We start from the raw sequence: 17,130 nt of genomic DNA on the forward strand, positions 1-17,130 counted from the left end.
ACTTATAGTAGGTGGGCATTCCAACCCGATGGTTGAGGGCCTGGGGTATTCCATCCTGATGGATGAGTGGGCCCATAATAGTTATTGTATGTGTAGGAGTGTGGGCATTCCAACCCGATGGTTGTGGGCCGAGGGTATTCTATCGCAAGGATGATTGGACTTGTAGTATATTGGCATTCCATCCTGATGGTTGAGGGCCAGGGGTATTCCAACCCGATGGTTGACTGGACCCATAATATGCTGTTAATTGTTGTATGTGTATTGTTGTATGTGTATGGGTATTTTGGGAGAAACTCACTAAGCTTTCGGGCTTACAGTTTCAGTTTATTGTTTCAGGTACATCAGGAGTTCGTGGCAAGGTAAATGTGACAACCCAAAAATTTCCATTCGGTACAACCATCCACCACAATTGAAGTCAAATATGTATCTACTAACTATCAAACTTTTGGGATAAGTTTGAGTGTTTTAAGGTTAGTGCTCCAGAGGATATCAGGAGAGAGGATACACTAGGGTTTAATATGTTGCAATAAATGCCCAAACCTTCAAGAGTTTGGAATATTACAGTCCAAAAATGGTATTCGGACCAAAAACCCTCAAGGCTCTATAAAGAAAATTTAGCCATTTTGGATTCATTTGTTACATTTCTAGCTAGATAAAAGTCGATATTCTCTCTCAAGGATCTTCACCCGATCACCCCCCAACTGTGAGTACTTCAAACTAGAGTGTATATAAGTGTGTTATATGCCTTAATAACATGAAAATCAAGCCAAAACAACAAGATTTGGGAGTTTACTGCCCAAGAACATCTTGGAGAGTAAACTCCTTTATAAGGGCCAAAGTGTGCCCAATGTCCCCCTAAACCTTGGAAACCAAACATGGGACAAACCTTGACATTTTTAGGCATCAAAATCATTAAAAATCAAGGACCAAAAGTGAGTTCACGGCCAAGAAAGTTCTTAGGTCGTGAACTCCATTTTAGGGTGCCAAAATGCCCTAAATGCCTTCCATAAGCCAAGAGACAAGCATAGAACTTTACCTAGATGTGTTTAGGACTCAAAACAATCAAAATGTCATCACCCATAGGTGATTACGGCCGCAAGCTCCAGCCAAAATGGTCTATGGGCCGAAAACTCAAAATAAAGGTGTTTTGATGCCACAAACACTTCCAAGGGCTTAGGCATGAATTTAGAATGATTCTTTATGACCTTTAGGACCCTCAGAAGTATATTTGGCCATGAGTTTACGGTAGTAAACTCATTTGGGCCGTGAACACCCCAAAAGTGCCAAAAGACGTGGTCTTTCTCACCCTAGGCTAGAGCTAATGTCCCTAAATAATTCCCTAGCTTTCATACTTTCACTAACCCATGAGTAACCATGAGTTTACGGCCGTAAACTGTTGGATTAGTGTCTAAGTCCATAACTATTTTGGTATGTACTTGACCCAATGGTGCATGGTCCTTTTGGGTTGTCTTCACTAAAGGAACTTGATAGGATGAATTATGGAGAGAAAGGATTAAATATGATTTATTAATATATTATGAGAATAATATATTAAAGGAGAAATCATATTGTTTAAATTAATATTAGTCAAGAATTAATTGGTAATTAGTTTTGTGACTAAAAAAGATTAATTAAACTTAAGGGACTGGAATTGTAATTATAAGATAATTGCAATTTGGGCTATGAATTGCCTTATATTAAGGAGTGGACGAATTCTATGGGAAAGCCCATGAGGAAATCATCCAAGGCCTTAAGGAAAGGAATCTATGGGTTGCTTAGGGCTTAAGCATCCAAATTAGGGTTTCCTTGTTAGATAACCCTAATAGCCTCCTACATATATATGTAACGCCCGCAAATCCGGGCTAGTCAATTTAGAGGCAATAGGGGTCGAAAACGACTTTTCGACAAAAGATTATTTAGAATAAATAATCTTAACCAAGTTGTGGAATATGTCACAAGGTTTCCGTACATATAAGGAACGCCGAAATCCGAGTTATAACGAAGAAGTTATGGCCCGTCGAAGTTTTACGGCAAAACCGGCACGGCACCGGGAATCGTAAATAGTGAATTTATGATAAAGCGAGATTTAGCCTTAGCAATCTAAACAAAAGTTGTAGAATATGTTAAACTAAGAGCGTCGATAAAAAGAACGCCCAAATCTGACTTCGTATGAGGAAGTTATGATTTTTCTAAGATTCGGCTTAGCAGTGCACGGCCTGAAACTCGAATTTTAGTTCGAGCGGTTTTTGGCTTACGCGACCTAAATGAGAGCTGAAGATCTCATTAATAGGAACTCAACGGTAAAAAGACAGACGAAAACGGAGTTCGTATGAAGGAGTTACGAATTCTTCGCGGTCATTTAACAGTCTAAACGCCTCCTACTGTTAAATTTGAGATCGGTCGAGAATTAGCCAACGGAGTCTAAATGAAAGTTGTAGATCTTGATTTTACCTACGCGTGGATATAAAGAACGTCGAAAACGGAGCTCGTATGCGAAAGTTATGATTTTTTCTAAGTTCGAAGGCTGATACGTGATAGGGGTGACGTGGCACCACCAGAATTGGACACGTGGCACCACCAGAAGGTTGCCACATGCACCAACTCGGCGAGTCATGACTCAGACTCGATGAGTCCATCAGATTTCTCCCCTATAAATAGAGGTGCCGGGTTCCCTCATTTTCTCACCCCTCAACCTTCTTCTTTCTCTCTCTAAACTCTCTCTCTAAGCCTCCCTAACCCCCCAAAGCCTAGGGTAACTCCCTAGCACGAGGCGGAAACCCCGGAGCTCCCGACAGCTCCGAGAAAAGAGCCTTTCGGCTCTGAAACGCTGCTCCAGCGAAGCCCGGTTTTCGAGAAAACCCGCTGTAAGTGAGCTACGCCTAACCCATCTTTAGTATAGCTTATGTTTTAATATAGTAACATTATTAGGAACTTATAATGAGTATTTGGGCTATTATTATGAGTTATATTGAGTGTTATTTAACGCTTATATAGTAATAATAATAGTCAGACTATTAGTTTGTCGCGGTTATCGTTAGACTAAACCCTAGTGGTATTGATACTAGGTTTTATCGAAGGAAATTGTTTTGAGAGTATCGAAGCGTTGTTCGAGTGTTGAGTCACCACCTACTCAGGTGAGTGCATAGTCCCTTTCATCTTACACATAGATATGAAGTATTTTATATAAACTGCGTGCTATGTGTGCATATTATCTGAATACTTGCTGTCTATGCTGGATGAACGTTTTATACATGTTTTAAATGATTTAAACTGTATATTTATTTTATATCTACAAATATGTTGGGATAAAACATGGGTAGATGAAATAGTTGGTGAGTGATGAAATAAAATAATGAGAGATAGGTGATAATAGGAAGGTGATGATAGATAGGTGATTATGAATCGGTGATGTAGGATACTACAACCTTGTCCGACAATTTGGAGATGTAGTCATCTACTAGAGTATAGATGGCGACCACGGACTATTATAGACAACCCCGTGGAAACACCAGCAGGCTAGTAACCTGTAGGTGATGAATTACGAGTTCAGGCGATGTTGTAACTACGTATTCATGCGATGATAGTCTAACCCTTATTATGAAGTACGAGTCCAGGCGATGTTGTGGCTACGTATTCATGCAATGATAGACTAACCCTTATCATGATTTACAAGTCCAGGCGATGTTGTGGTTGCGTAATCATGCGATGATACCCTAACTCTTGCTAGACACATATTGAGGGAGTAATCCCCGGATTAGTATTGTCTATGCAATGTAGGCGATGATCCTTAGGTAAAGTCCGTAGGAACAATCATATAAGGAAATACGATGTAAGGAGATGAGAAGTAAATATGATATAGGAGATGACCCTTGAGATAATATCTTTAGGGAAGACTAAAAGAAGATAATGGGGATGGGTAATTGGGTTGATTGTTTGATTGTTTAAACATAATAACTATATTATTGTGGGTTGAAAACCCTATGTACTCACCAGGTTTCCCAACCCGACCCACTCAGTTTATTTACATCACAGGTGACGATATGAAGTGACATTACTCTGAGAGATTTAAAGAGATGTAGATCACTAGTGTAAATAATTGTAAGTTCTGTTTATGCTTATGTTTCTGTATTAACGATGACATCCCAAACGTTTTAAGATGAATAAAAATACGTTTCTTCGAAAATGTTTTAATAACGTATTTATCGTGTTTTTCTGGGAACAAATTCCGCAACCTTTTTATAAAATGAAATACTCTGATTTTTATAAAGCATAAACAAAATCGGTCTTTTCTGGCCGTGATTTTGGGGATGTCACAATATAGATCCCTTATGACCCAAAAACGTGGCTAAGCATCCTTCTAGGGTTTCACACGTTTTAGGGCAGCCTCCATCCTCTCTCCTCTTCATCCTCTTGCTCTTGGTGTTTGTGAACCATTAGAGGAGTGACATTTGTGACTCTAAGCTTTCTAAAGTCAATACAAGGAGGAATTGGATTGTTATTGCTACATAACAATCAAGGTAATGTCTTAAACCCATTCTTATGTTAATATGATTACTTGTATGCTAGAATTAGGGTTTATAGTCTTGGATAACTTGCATGTACAATAGAGAAACCTAGATCCAGGCATTAGGGTTTGTATGAGCACATAGGATGTTCTTATGAACAAAACCCATCATAAACTCCCTTGGGCTGTGAACTCATGGTAGTAAACTCATATAAGTGCCTTTATACCCTCCTATGTTGAATCACATGTGATTCCAACACTTGGTTAAGGTGTTTCCTAGTCCCGGAAGATGTTTCCTTTCATATAGTTGTTGTAAACACTATATTTATGTCAATATGTGTCCTTATATGTCATTTAGGACTTATTGTGTCTCGGAACTTCATCCGTGGAACTTCTCATCCGTACGCACATACCCGTTTGAATCACCCACATCAGGTGAGTTCATACCCCGTAATGAATCTTTTAACTATTTTAATTGTTTTAAAGGGGGGGGGGGAATACAAGTTGAACACAATGATAATTGTGTCAATGTTTGTTATAAACATCTTTCAAAATGTTACTTATGTTATTTATAAGTTGTTAAAACATTTCAAAACTCTTTTAAAGGTTATGTTACTTTATAGTTATACAAAACTCCATTTTTAAAGTATAAGCATAACTTTGTAGATAAATGAGTCTTTTCAGTATCAGTCCAGTTAGAACATTAGTAAACTATTATAGGTATAGTTTAGGAGAATGCTATTCATTACTTCTAGTACAATGAAGCACACATAGAACAGAACAGAACATAACAGAACAGAACAGAACAAACAGTGAAGAGAATCAAACAATACCAGAACACAACATAACAAACAAGTAAATTTGCTATAGCATGATAACACGCAGACAGGATCTAAATTTAATGTGAAATACACGGCTTGCATGGATTTGCTCGGGTCACGTATGGTTCCCTCAATCTCCATACATGAGAGCGGGTTAGTAGGGGTTCTAGCTTTCACATTATGACCGTAATAAAACACACATATGTTTTTAGATTGATAGTACCTCCGTATGTCATTATAAACGACATCGGGGTACTCATTTCTCCCATTACTTTCATAAAGTGTCGGTAACACTTGAAGGTTAATCTATTCTCTATTCGAGATAGGTTATAAACTAGGGAGAATGTACTTTACAGTTGACAATAACAGTAGAGTCTTGGTAGAAGACTGCTTTCATAACAGTAGAGTCTTGGTAGAAGACTGCTTTCAAAACAGTCGAGTCTTGGTAAAAGGCTACTTTTAAAAGTTAGGACCATGATGCTAACCTTATGATTCCGTAATGTATACACTATAGGATACATATATGTTAAGTAGATTCCGACAGCTAATAGGATGTGTGTTCTTCGCTGTACGTCCTGTTCCCGTTGGATGTGGGTTTACACCAAGGTCACCCAATCTATTAGCTACCCGAATCTATATATATTTATGCTTAGTATATATTAAGTCATCATAAGGGTACCAGGTATGGATTAGGTCATAGGACACAGAGTCAACTCACAGTTTTTCTAGTACAAAACTTACGTTTCAAAGTCGGTTGTTTTGATATACAAAACTAGCGATTTCCCAGTTAAGGGCTTAATCCATTTTATTAAGCCAATACAGTTTTAAAGACTTTAAGTGAGTTAACTCTACAATACCTTAGTTTATACACCATGTTTATATATAAAACTAGTATCCGACAGCTAGTAGGATGTGTGCTCTTCGCTGTACGTCCTGTTCCCGTTGGATGTGGGCTTACACCGAGGTCACCCAATCTACTATCTACCTGATATCAAATTATATATAGCAGTATAAACAAAGCTATTATAAAGGTAATCACCATAGTCAATATTTTATTATAAGAAATATAGGTTTTCTTAAAAGGAACTCTCCATTAGATATAAAGGAACCATTACAAATAACTCCATGAGTAACAAGTGAATACACCAAGGTTATATATGACAACGATCTAACAACCAATGGAATACATGCTATCCGCCTTACTTACTGTACCCCGTCGGGTTGTAGGTTGAGGGCAGATGCGCATAATCGATTGTTTGTTTACTCCAAGTATATATAACTTGTACCCACTTATTACGCATAGAAAGGCTTGTAGTGTCATTTTACTCAACTCCCATTTTAAGAAGGAAATATATGATTTTCTAGAGGAACATGCAAACTTTACAAAACAACACCTTACAGCTTACAGTACTTTACATATACATTTTCAACCACGTTTTTACAGCTTACTCACATCACTAAAATCTTATGAACTCACCAGCTTAATTGCTGATCAACTCTTTCAAATAACTTGTATTCTTAGGAGACTATTAGACATGTGCTCGTGCTGGGACTTCAGAAGATGGAGCATTATAGCTTCAAGTCTTGTTTTGTTATTTGTTTATGACTTCTATGTTTTGTGAACACATACATTGTAAACACTTTCTTTCTAAATGAAATGATTGTTCATTACTTGCTTACCATATACATATCTCGTGATACTTGACATGACGTCCTCCACCCCCGAACGTTTCCGCCATTCCGGTTTTGGGGTGTGACAGTAAAGGCGTGATCGTACCGCTCCTCATATTTCATGATTTTGTGATTTGGTTCTGGGGATACTCTGATGTTTAAACTATTTTGAAAACAAGTTATAATAACTTAATGGTTTTTGAATGGATTAAATGTTTTAAATTGGCGTAAATTTTATGGGTGTTACAAATATTTAACAAAATTATGACTTTTTACATTCTAAATTGAAGTACAAACACTAAATTACATGATGAAAAAAGAATAAAGTAATTCCAATTTTATATGAGTGAGTTATGCGCATTTTAAAAGTGGGACAAATTAAAAGAAATGTTGAAACAAAAAATATGCAACATTGAAAGTGGAGAACTGGTAACCGGACCTTATTACCAATTCCGGTTTCAGTTTCGGTTCCGATTCCGGCGACTCTAATGCTCATTCCTAGCCATTAGGGACTATGAATGCAAAAAAAAAGGAAACCAAAGCAAACTGTAGTTTGATGATAGTGGAGGTACTTGTTTTGTAATTTACTCAAACTCGACTCTTGGACCAAAGAAAGCCGTTGAACAGGGAGAGGCAAATCCAAGGACGAAGATCTTTGGCCTCTCCTCAACGATAAGGAAAAGCAGACACCCAATCCCCAAATCCCCACATAATAAACCCCATCTATTTCTTCTCTATCACTGCCACTGATTCATTCCTTACTCGATTATTCAACAATGGCTTCTGCAGCATCACCCACCACTCTCTCACTCATCCCCACAACTTCTTCGTCTTCCACTACCTCCCGTAGCAGCCCCACTGTTCGCCTGCCTTCTCGCTTTCTGCGTTCCCCACTTCGTGGCCTTGGATTCGCCGCCGCTGATCCCCTTTTCTCTGCACATGTAGCCTCCAAGCTCCAATCCCTCAAAACCTCCGCCAGACCAATCACAGGCGTTGTGTCTATGGCCAAGAGGAGCGTTGGAGACCTCTCTCCTGCCGATCTAAAGGGCAAGAAGGTGTTCGTTAGGGCTGATTTGAATGTGCCATTGGACGACAGTCAGAATATCACAGATGATACAAGAATCAGAGCCGCCGTCCCAACCATCAAGCACTTGATCAGCAATGGTGCTAAAGTCATCCTTTCTAGTCATTTGGTATGTGATGCTCTTCCGTGATCAATCTTTGTCCATTTCTAAATGCGACAAGCACATCTGAAGCATATGCATTCCTATTTAAATCCCGTTTTTATCTCAGATGATAATCGTAACTAATATAGTCCTCCGACCTCTTCTTTTAAGCCTGATCATTCAATTCAAGTTGTAGTTAGTGTAATGAGCTACGATCACAATGTTTTTACTGTGTGGTGAGCATTTATGATTTTACAAGATAAAACAGGAAACATGCATTGTAGGAAATAGAAGGCCGATTGAGTTTTTCTTCTGGGCTTGAAATCTTTATTTCATTGAAGAAAAGAGTAAACGATGATGAGGGGTAGCCTTTGAACCAAGAGGTTTTGGGTCCAAGAAGATGTGTATTTTGTTCTCTTTTGTTTAGAAATAAGAGGTATTTACTTCACTTCCTTTATGAAATTCCTCAGGGTAGGCCAAAAGGTGTGACTCCCAAGTACAGCCTGGCTCCTCTTGTTCCCAGACTATCGGAACTGATTGGTGTTGAGGTACTTGCTGTTCTTAAAAGAAAAGCAAACAGAGCTAGAAAAATATATTAATTATTAATTGATAAACAAAACAGGTTGTGAAGGCGGATGACTGTATTGGTCCAGATGTGGAGAAGCTGGTGGCTTCACTTCCTGATGGTGGTGTTCTTCTTCTTGAAAACGTAAGGTTTTACAAGGAGGAAGAAAAGAATGATCCTGGATTTGCAGAAAAGCTTGCTTCACTAGCGGATCTCTATGTAAATGATGCTTTTGGAACTGCCCATAGAGCCCATGCCTCAACTGAGGGAGTCACAAAGTTCTTGAGGCCATCTGTTGCTGGTTTCCTTTTGCAAAAGGTTTGATAACTCAGTCATTGATCATTGATCCCTTGATGAATGATGGATGATATGTAACTAGTTTGTTTGTTTAAAAACTGCAGGAACTGGATTATCTTGATGGGGCAGTTTCAAACCCAAAAAGGCCATTTGCTGCCATTGTTGGGGGTTCAAAGGTGTCATCCAAGATTGGAGTGATCGAGTCCCTTCTTGAAAAATGTGATATATTGCTTTTAGGTGGGGGTATGATCTTCACATTTTACAAGGCACAAGGGCTTTCAGTAGGATCCTCATTGGTGGAAGAAGACAAGCTTGATCTTGCAACCACACTCCTTGCAAAGGCCAAGGCAAAAGGAGTCTCCCTCTTGCTACCAACAGATGTCGTCATTGCTGACAAGTTTGCACCTGATGCAAACAGCAAGGTTGCTTCTTTTTTTTTCAATTTTTTTTTTGTCAAAACTAAAAACTAATACTAACAAGTATTTTTTTTTTTGGGTACTATATGTAGATTGTGCCAGCATCAGCTATCCCTGATGGCTGGATGGGCCTAGATATTGGACCGGATTCTGTCAAGACTTTCAATGATGCCTTGGAAACCACCAAAACTGTCATCTGGAATGGACCAATGGGAGTCTTTGAGTTTGACAAATTTGCAGTTGGAACAGAGGTGTGTGTTCCATATATAAATATAATATATATTCAACTCTTTAAACTGCATCGATCCTTGTTTCTCATTTTTTTATAAACTAAAATTGCAGTCAGTTGCAAAGAAACTGGCTGAACTTAGTGGAAAGGGGGTGACTACAATCATTGGAGGTGGAGATTCAGTGGCGGCTGTCGAGAAAGTTGGAGTGGCGGAAGTGATGAGTCACATTTCAACAGGTGGTGGTGCAAGTTTGGAGTTGTTGGAAGGAAAAATACTCCCTGGTGTTGATGCTCTTGATGAGGCAGTTGCTGTTCCTGTGTAATAAAATCCGATTTCATTTTTTTTTAATGGTTACAAACAAAAACATGAGTTTGGTGTAGATGTTTATCATAAATTTAAGGTCGTGTTTTGTGTTCCCCAAAACAGCGGTGACCTTCAAGATCTTGATATATATTATTGGCTTTTCGTATAAAGTCAGAATCTTCTCTTTTCTTTTTCTTTTTCTGTTTCTTTTCAACTATTAGATGACGTTAATATTGTGATTCTCTCGGTTGATGGCTTCATACATGATGATCATATAACAGTTTGCTAAAATTAGGAAAGGGAAACTGAGTTGTGTGTCAGCTCTCCATCATCTCTCATGATTGAAAATTAGGTTTAGGAATATGTAAAAGCTAATGCTATATTTTCAAACAATGCTTGTCTCATCATCCACATTGCAATTTAAGAGTTGTATCTTTCTTTTGCATATTTGATTTGCGTAATACCTGCGTTAGGTATTTGGCTAAACCCATTTCTCGTTAGGATTTGGAAGACTATATAGACAACTATTCTAAGTGTGTAAATTGAGTTGTGAGATTAGTTGCATTTTCAGCAAGTACATTGCTGTTTTGAGATTATTGGTTAAATATTTTGATGTTGGGGTTATGATGGTGAAACTTGGATTTTAAAATGCTTTGATTTTAAATGTGTATGATGAACTTGGATTTAAAATAGGATGAATGAATGAGGACATGTTGAATCATTGTAATAATTAGTTTTGAGGATTAATTCTTTCATTTGGGCATGAACGTTTCAGAGAATTGACAAACTAATCAATGAGATCTATCTCTATAGCTAAAATGGAAGACCTCTTACACTGATATAAAGAATCCACATGAGAAACACAAAGATTTTCTGCCCGGACAAAAACTGAATATTTCAATCGAGTGTCTTGACAAATTCTACGAAGAGAATAGACTCAAATATGAAAAAACTTTACCATTTACTCCCCAATAGAATGGTTCGGCTAAAAGAAATAACTGAACCTTACTTGAGATGGTCAGTTGCATAGTGAACATATCGAGTTTCATAACAATCTATGGAGTGTATTCTACAAGTCCTTATGAGTTGTGGAAGGGAAGACAACCTAAACCAGACTATTTAAGAGTGTGAGTGTGTGTTGATTATTAGTAGACACCCCATCCTAAGCGATCCAAATTAGGAGCCCGAGCTGAGAAGAGCGTATTCATTGGGTATGCTAAGAACACCAAGGTGTATTGATGATTGGATGACGAATCAGGTGTCGTCGTAGAATCCAAAGATGTGAAGTTCTTCGAGGACAAGTTTTTAAGAGATGGTGAAAACTCAAACCTCATTATAGCTCCAAGTACTTCTTGAGATAATATGTGGTTTTCTCAAGTTATTGAAGGACCAAAGAGAAGTATAAGGGCTAGAAAAGAGAAACATCTAAGAGATAGTTTTTTTCTCTTATTTGGTCGAATGAACTCAAAAGAAAGTGAGATTTTCTCTATTAACCTGGATGACGATCATAAAACCTTTAATGCAACCATGTCGTCTAGGGATACTCCTTTATGGAAGGAAGTTGTCAATTATGAAATGGATTCCATTATGAGCAACAAAACTTAGAATTTAGCTGATCTACCCATCCATAAGACCCAAATGGATTTTTCAAAGGAAAATATCATCCGGATGAAACCATATATGACTATAAAGCAAGATTACTTATTAAGATGCATAAAGTTGAGTTTATAAAATAAAATGTGTTTATTTTATAAATTCATGAAGTCAAATTTTTTTTTATTGTTAAAATGAGATTTAAAATTGTGTTTTTAAAACTCATCCAAAACTCCAAGTCTTAACTATAAAATAAAATTTTTAAGACTATTACCGATTCTTAAAACCGATCTACGACTAAATTTTAAAATACTGGATTTTAGTTTATAATTGATCGCGACTAATAACAAATAAAATGAAGTTTTATTTGACACAAAGAACCTCATAACAAGTGATATGAATTTTACAAAGGGTACATGATGTAACATCTTGATATCGAGGTATTTCCATTTTCATCCCTAAGTATAAGAATTATTGCATTTTAGCCCTTGTGTGAGAAATTGTTGCAAAATGGCACTTAGTGGCATTTTTGTAATATTTGGGCGGAGCATGCGTACGCTGGGCGTAAGTGCCAAAACCTCAAACCCTAATATTTAGGTTTTGGACCCTATATAAACATCATTAACTCCCCAAGGCTCATTCCCTCATCAGCCTCCAACCCTCATTCCATCCATAGCAACCATAACCTCTTTTTTTCATTTGAAGCTTGATAATGTGTGTTTTGGTGTCTTTGAAGCCAAGAGAAGATTGAAGAACCATCTTGGAAGATCAAGACCACTTAGATCCAGAAACACCTCACCTCCAAACTTCATTTTGAGGTATAAAGTTTTGAACTTGATGATCATATCTCTAAATCTTGATAATTTTAGAACTTTATGTTTATTAGCCCTATAGTCTTGGTCCATTTGGGTATGAGCTACCTTAGAACAAATGAGTTGTCCTTTTGGACATTTTAGGGTGGTTTGAGTGATAAAAATGTGATCTTGGACCTTCTTTTCCCTCCATGCAAGTGTTGGGATGTCCTAATGGGATAACAAGTTAGGGTCTTAGCTTTTAGGCGCTGTTAGCGATGTAATAACATAAAGTTTGAAACTTTGTGGTTAAAGACATTAGTGTGGGGCTAGATCTGAGAATTGGACGAAAGAGCTTAATGAAATAAGCTCTTAATAGAAGGATTACGAGGAGGCAGCATACGCTGGGCGTATAGAATGGTACGCTGAGCGTACTAGGTCGGCATCACGTTTTTGGTCAAAGAGTGAGTACGCCCCACATACAGGCTGAGTACGCCCAACATACTCAGCTATGTTGACCAAGTTTGACTTTTTGACTTTGACTAAGTTTGACCTAGGAGCATTTTGGGTATTTTGAATGATATTTGAGATTGGTCATTATTTGATGAATAGATGACCGGTTGAGCTAATATTCTGAGTTGTGTCCTGTTCAACGATCTTTTTCAGATTGATATGTGAGTTTTCCTTACTGTACTTACGGGTTGAAGGCATTAATGCCGGCCCACTGAGTTTTGTACCTTGGTTTAGAGGATGTTGCTATGTTGTATTGATATGTTAGAACTGAGTCCTGGTATATAGGATGTTATTATGCGATAGTAGTGTTGTAAAAATACCGATTAGGTCCCGATTAATCTCCGATTAATCCCTAGGCGCTACCCGATCGATTAGAGAGCGTCTAACGATTAATCCCTGCATACAAAATGACTGAAATAGTAGAAACGATGAAATTCTAACACTTTGAAGAAATTCTATCTCAATAGAAACCATTTGAGGAATGATTAATGCTGTATTAATCATATTAACCTATTTTATTAAGATATTAGTGGTATTTACGAACTTTGTTATAATATTAGTCATATTTAATTTTTGAAAATTTAATGAGTTAGCAATTAATGGTCCCTGATTTATCACCGCTTAGCTGATTAATCCCTTAACCCCAGTCCACCGATTAGCTAGCGTCGAGCGTTTTTTACAACCTTGGGGTAGTAATCGGTAGATATGCTTGTGAGTCTGTTGACTGACTATATGATTATCTGTCTGTTGAATATATGTTATATGTTATATGTCGACATAGTATGGTTGGGTTGAGACTATACTGCTTTGTGCTGTCAGTCAACAAACCCGGGGCAATACAATAGGGATGTTGTGGGCTAATGCTATCCAACAGGGAGGTTGTAGGCCAGGGTAATCCAACCGGGAGGTTGTGGACCCAGTACGTTATATGCAGGGCAACCGAACCGGGAGGTTGTGGGCCAAGGTAAGCCAACCGGTAGGTTGTGGACCCAACATGCATTCTATATATCTGTTTGGTTGTGTTATGTGGTACTTTAGGGGGACTCACGAAGCTTTGGCTTACCATTTTAGTTTATTGTCTTAGGTACTTCAGACGACTGGGGGAAGGCGAAGGCGTGATCATGCACATCCTTCATATTTTTATGTATTTGGATCTTGGGATACTTTAAATATGGATTTTACTTTTGAAACAATGGTTTTGTAAACAATTATTATCTTGTGGCTGTTTTGGAAAAATGAAATATTTTACTCATATTTTTGGGATGTTACAAGTTGGTATCAGAGCCATGGTTTGAGAGAATTGAATGAGCATTCATGTGAATCCAGACTCAAACTAAGTATCTGTAAAAGTTTTCAAAAATTGTTTTCAAATGTAACCAAGGAGGAATGCAATGTGTATGCTCAACGGAGTAAGAACTATACCCCAAGTTACCATAATATTATTTATTACTAATAATTATGATAAAAATCCATGCTAGTGATAGGTTAGTAATCTTCAGGGATTGCCTGATGTATGATGCCTGGTAGCCTAGGAGAACTTTTGTATGAAATTGACATCATTACAGTAGTTGCTTAGTGTGTTCATCATAATTGTACATAACTAAGATTCTACAGCCTAAGAATGTTTGTTTTGGCGTTACTTCCTATTCCGTGTCTGGTTGTGGTCTTAGGGTAAAATCAAGTATTCGACTGTGTATAGGATCCAATGTTATGTATGATTAGCATACACGAGTGGTTGTAGGGTTGGTGGATGTTTCATGGATGAGTATATGTGTGAACAACCGACCGGATGAGGAATGTCTAGTCACTTTCAATAGAGTAAGGATTAGATGTATGCGTATCTTAGTTACTGTACTTGTTTTAGGCAGTTTGTGATGATCCTTGAGACAAATACGGGTAGGGGTGGAAGGTAGTATGGGCCCATACTACTGGAAGCACAGGACCCTATAGAATTGCAAAGAAGTCACAAACCCCAAGGGATTTGTTTGTATAGGATGATTTTTATGGTATGAATTTGTAACGCCCCATTCCTGGTATGTTGCTTCCGTAGCATTTATTTAGAAGTTTTCGAGAGGGACTCGGCGAGTCTATGGCCCGACTCGTCGAGTAGGGACGAGATTTCGAGCACGTGTTAGTCGGCGACTCGGCGAGTCTGCCTGCCAGGTAGAAACCCTAAATCCCCGGGTTTGCACCCTATTTAAACCACCTTATGAGCCCCAAACTCATTCCCTTCACCCTCAGAGCATCATTTAGCAAACCCTAATCATTCCCTTGAGTAATTGAACATTTCTTGTGTGAATCTTGAAGTTTTGAAGAGAAGAAGGAGGCTAGATCCAAAGGAGAAGAAGAAGATCCAAGGTCTTGCACCCATTTCAGAGTTTATTGAGGTGTCAGCCGATTCCCTTCTGTTTTTATGATTTATTTCTCTTTCACAAGCATATTTAGCCTTTTTTAGCCATTTCTTAGCTTGTTCTTAGTAGAGAGATCACATTAGATTGATTAGCCTTCGGATCTAGCCATGCTTCAGTTCCAAAATCGTAGATCTATCACCTTTATAGAGCCATTTTGCATGATAGCCCTAGATCTACTCTTCTAAGTGCCTTTTTAGCCTTTATATCCCTTTTCATGCGTATGTGCACGTAAAGTTGAAAACTTTACGTGGTAAATCAGCCTTAGAAACTCAGATCTATAAATTGTATGCGGTGGTTTTGATCAGAATCGAGTTTTTAGGATCTGCATGCATGTGACTCGGCGAGTCGTTCTTCGGACTCGGCGAGTCAGGCCGCGAGTCCCTGATCTTTACCCTTTGAGTGATTCCGAGTGGAGGCCAGTGAGCAATAGAATGGACTCAGTGAGTCGGAGGTTAGACTCAGTAATGGAGGGACTCAACGAGTTATTCATACAACTCGGCGAGTCCAAGACAATCTTCTTAGATCGAAGAACAACTCATCGAGTTGTTCATATGACTCGACGAGTTGGATGCAGATTGCCTGAGCTTTTGAATCAAGAGGGTACTCGTCGAGTCGACGCCATGCTCGACGAGTAGCCACGAGTAGGGTTGAGAAGTGAGACTAGGGACTCGGCGAGTTGGCGGCCCAACTCGGCGAATCAGGTCAACTGTAGGTTGACTTTGACCGGGAGAGTTGACTTTGACCAGGGGTAAAAGAGTCATTTACCCAATGCAGTGATTAGCATCTGATTGAGTGTGTTTATGGATTTGTAGCCGGGGAGATACCGGAGCTGCAACACTTACGTTCAGGGAGTTCAAGGCATGTGGAGCTCCAGATTATCACGGGGCGCGGGACCCCATAGCGAGTACTAGATGGTTGGCGGATGTGGCCAATGCGTTCCGCACGAGCAGGTGTCCCGAGGGGGACAAGGTTAGATTGGCGTCCTGTCTTCTGAAGGACAGGGAACAGGATTGGTGGGAAGAGGTCGGACATACCATTAGAGATGATGCAGCGTTAGATGCCATGACCTGGGCTGATTTCTCTACCAGGTTCAGGGCGGAGTTTGCACCGATTATTGAGGTGCAACAGTTAGCCAGAGAGTTTCAGGACCTCACCCAGACTACAGAGACCGTGGCGGAGATCACCGCCAAGTTCAGGGAGAGGGCCCTTCTTGTTCCTCAGTATGCAGCCGATGAGGAGATGAAGAAGGCCTGTTATCATGAGATGTTGCGGAGCGATATCCGCCAGTTTGTGAGTCGGTCCAGCTGTAAAACGCTGGATGACATGATTGCTAGGGCTCGAGAGAGGGAGATTGATCTCGAGATGGAAAAGAAGAGGAAACCGGAGGCGGTTTCGGGTTCAGGAGGTTCGGGCAAAAAGCCCAAGGTTTCAGATCACAGATCCAGGATTCAGCCGAGCCACGGTCGATGTGGCAAGTGTGGGAGGATGCACGATGGGGTGTGCAAGGCAGGGAGTTCCGGCTGCTTCAAGTGCGGTCGGACTGGGCATTTGAGCAGGGATTGTACGACCCCTGCTACTGCCATCGCAACATCAGATCTGATTTGCTTTTAGTGCAATCAGAGGGGACATAAAAAGTCTCAGTGTCCGAGTTTAGCCGCAGTAGGGAAGGTGGCTGCACCTGCCCCTGCTACTTTGAGGATTACAGATGGTCGGCAGGGCCGAGCCGAGGCGCCAGTGGCGAAGAGTAGGGCTTTTCAGATGACAGCAGAAGAGGCGCGAGCGACTCCTGATGTGGTGACGGGTATGTATTTTCCCTTCATCTCTTTATTATTGATTGATTATTGCTTAT

General features: G+C 39.3%; 1 protein-coding gene across 1 annotated transcript; it reads left to right on the forward strand.

Annotated features, from left to right (window-relative positions):
* The first annotated feature begins 7,648 nt into the window (after positions 1–7,648).
* On the forward strand, positions 7,649–10,143 carry LOC145062847 (phosphoglycerate kinase, chloroplastic). Its single transcript, XM_079010435.1, has 6 exons — positions 7,649–8,189; positions 8,633–8,710; positions 8,785–9,045; positions 9,129–9,446; positions 9,533–9,691; positions 9,783–10,143. The coding sequence occupies exons 1-6, from the start codon at positions 7,773–7,775 to the stop codon at positions 9,990–9,992; spliced, it is 1,443 nt and encodes a 480-aa protein (XP_078866561.1). The 5' UTR covers positions 7,649–7,772; the 3' UTR covers positions 9,993–10,143.
* Positions 10,144–17,130: the final 6,987 nt, after the last annotated feature.

Source organism: Lactuca serriola, chromosome 7, assembly GCF_051521515.1.
Source record: "Lactuca serriola cultivar US96UC23 chromosome 7, Lser_US96UC23_V15, whole genome shotgun sequence".
NCBI classification, from domain to species: domain Eukaryota; kingdom Viridiplantae; phylum Streptophyta; class Magnoliopsida; order Asterales; family Asteraceae; genus Lactuca; species Lactuca serriola.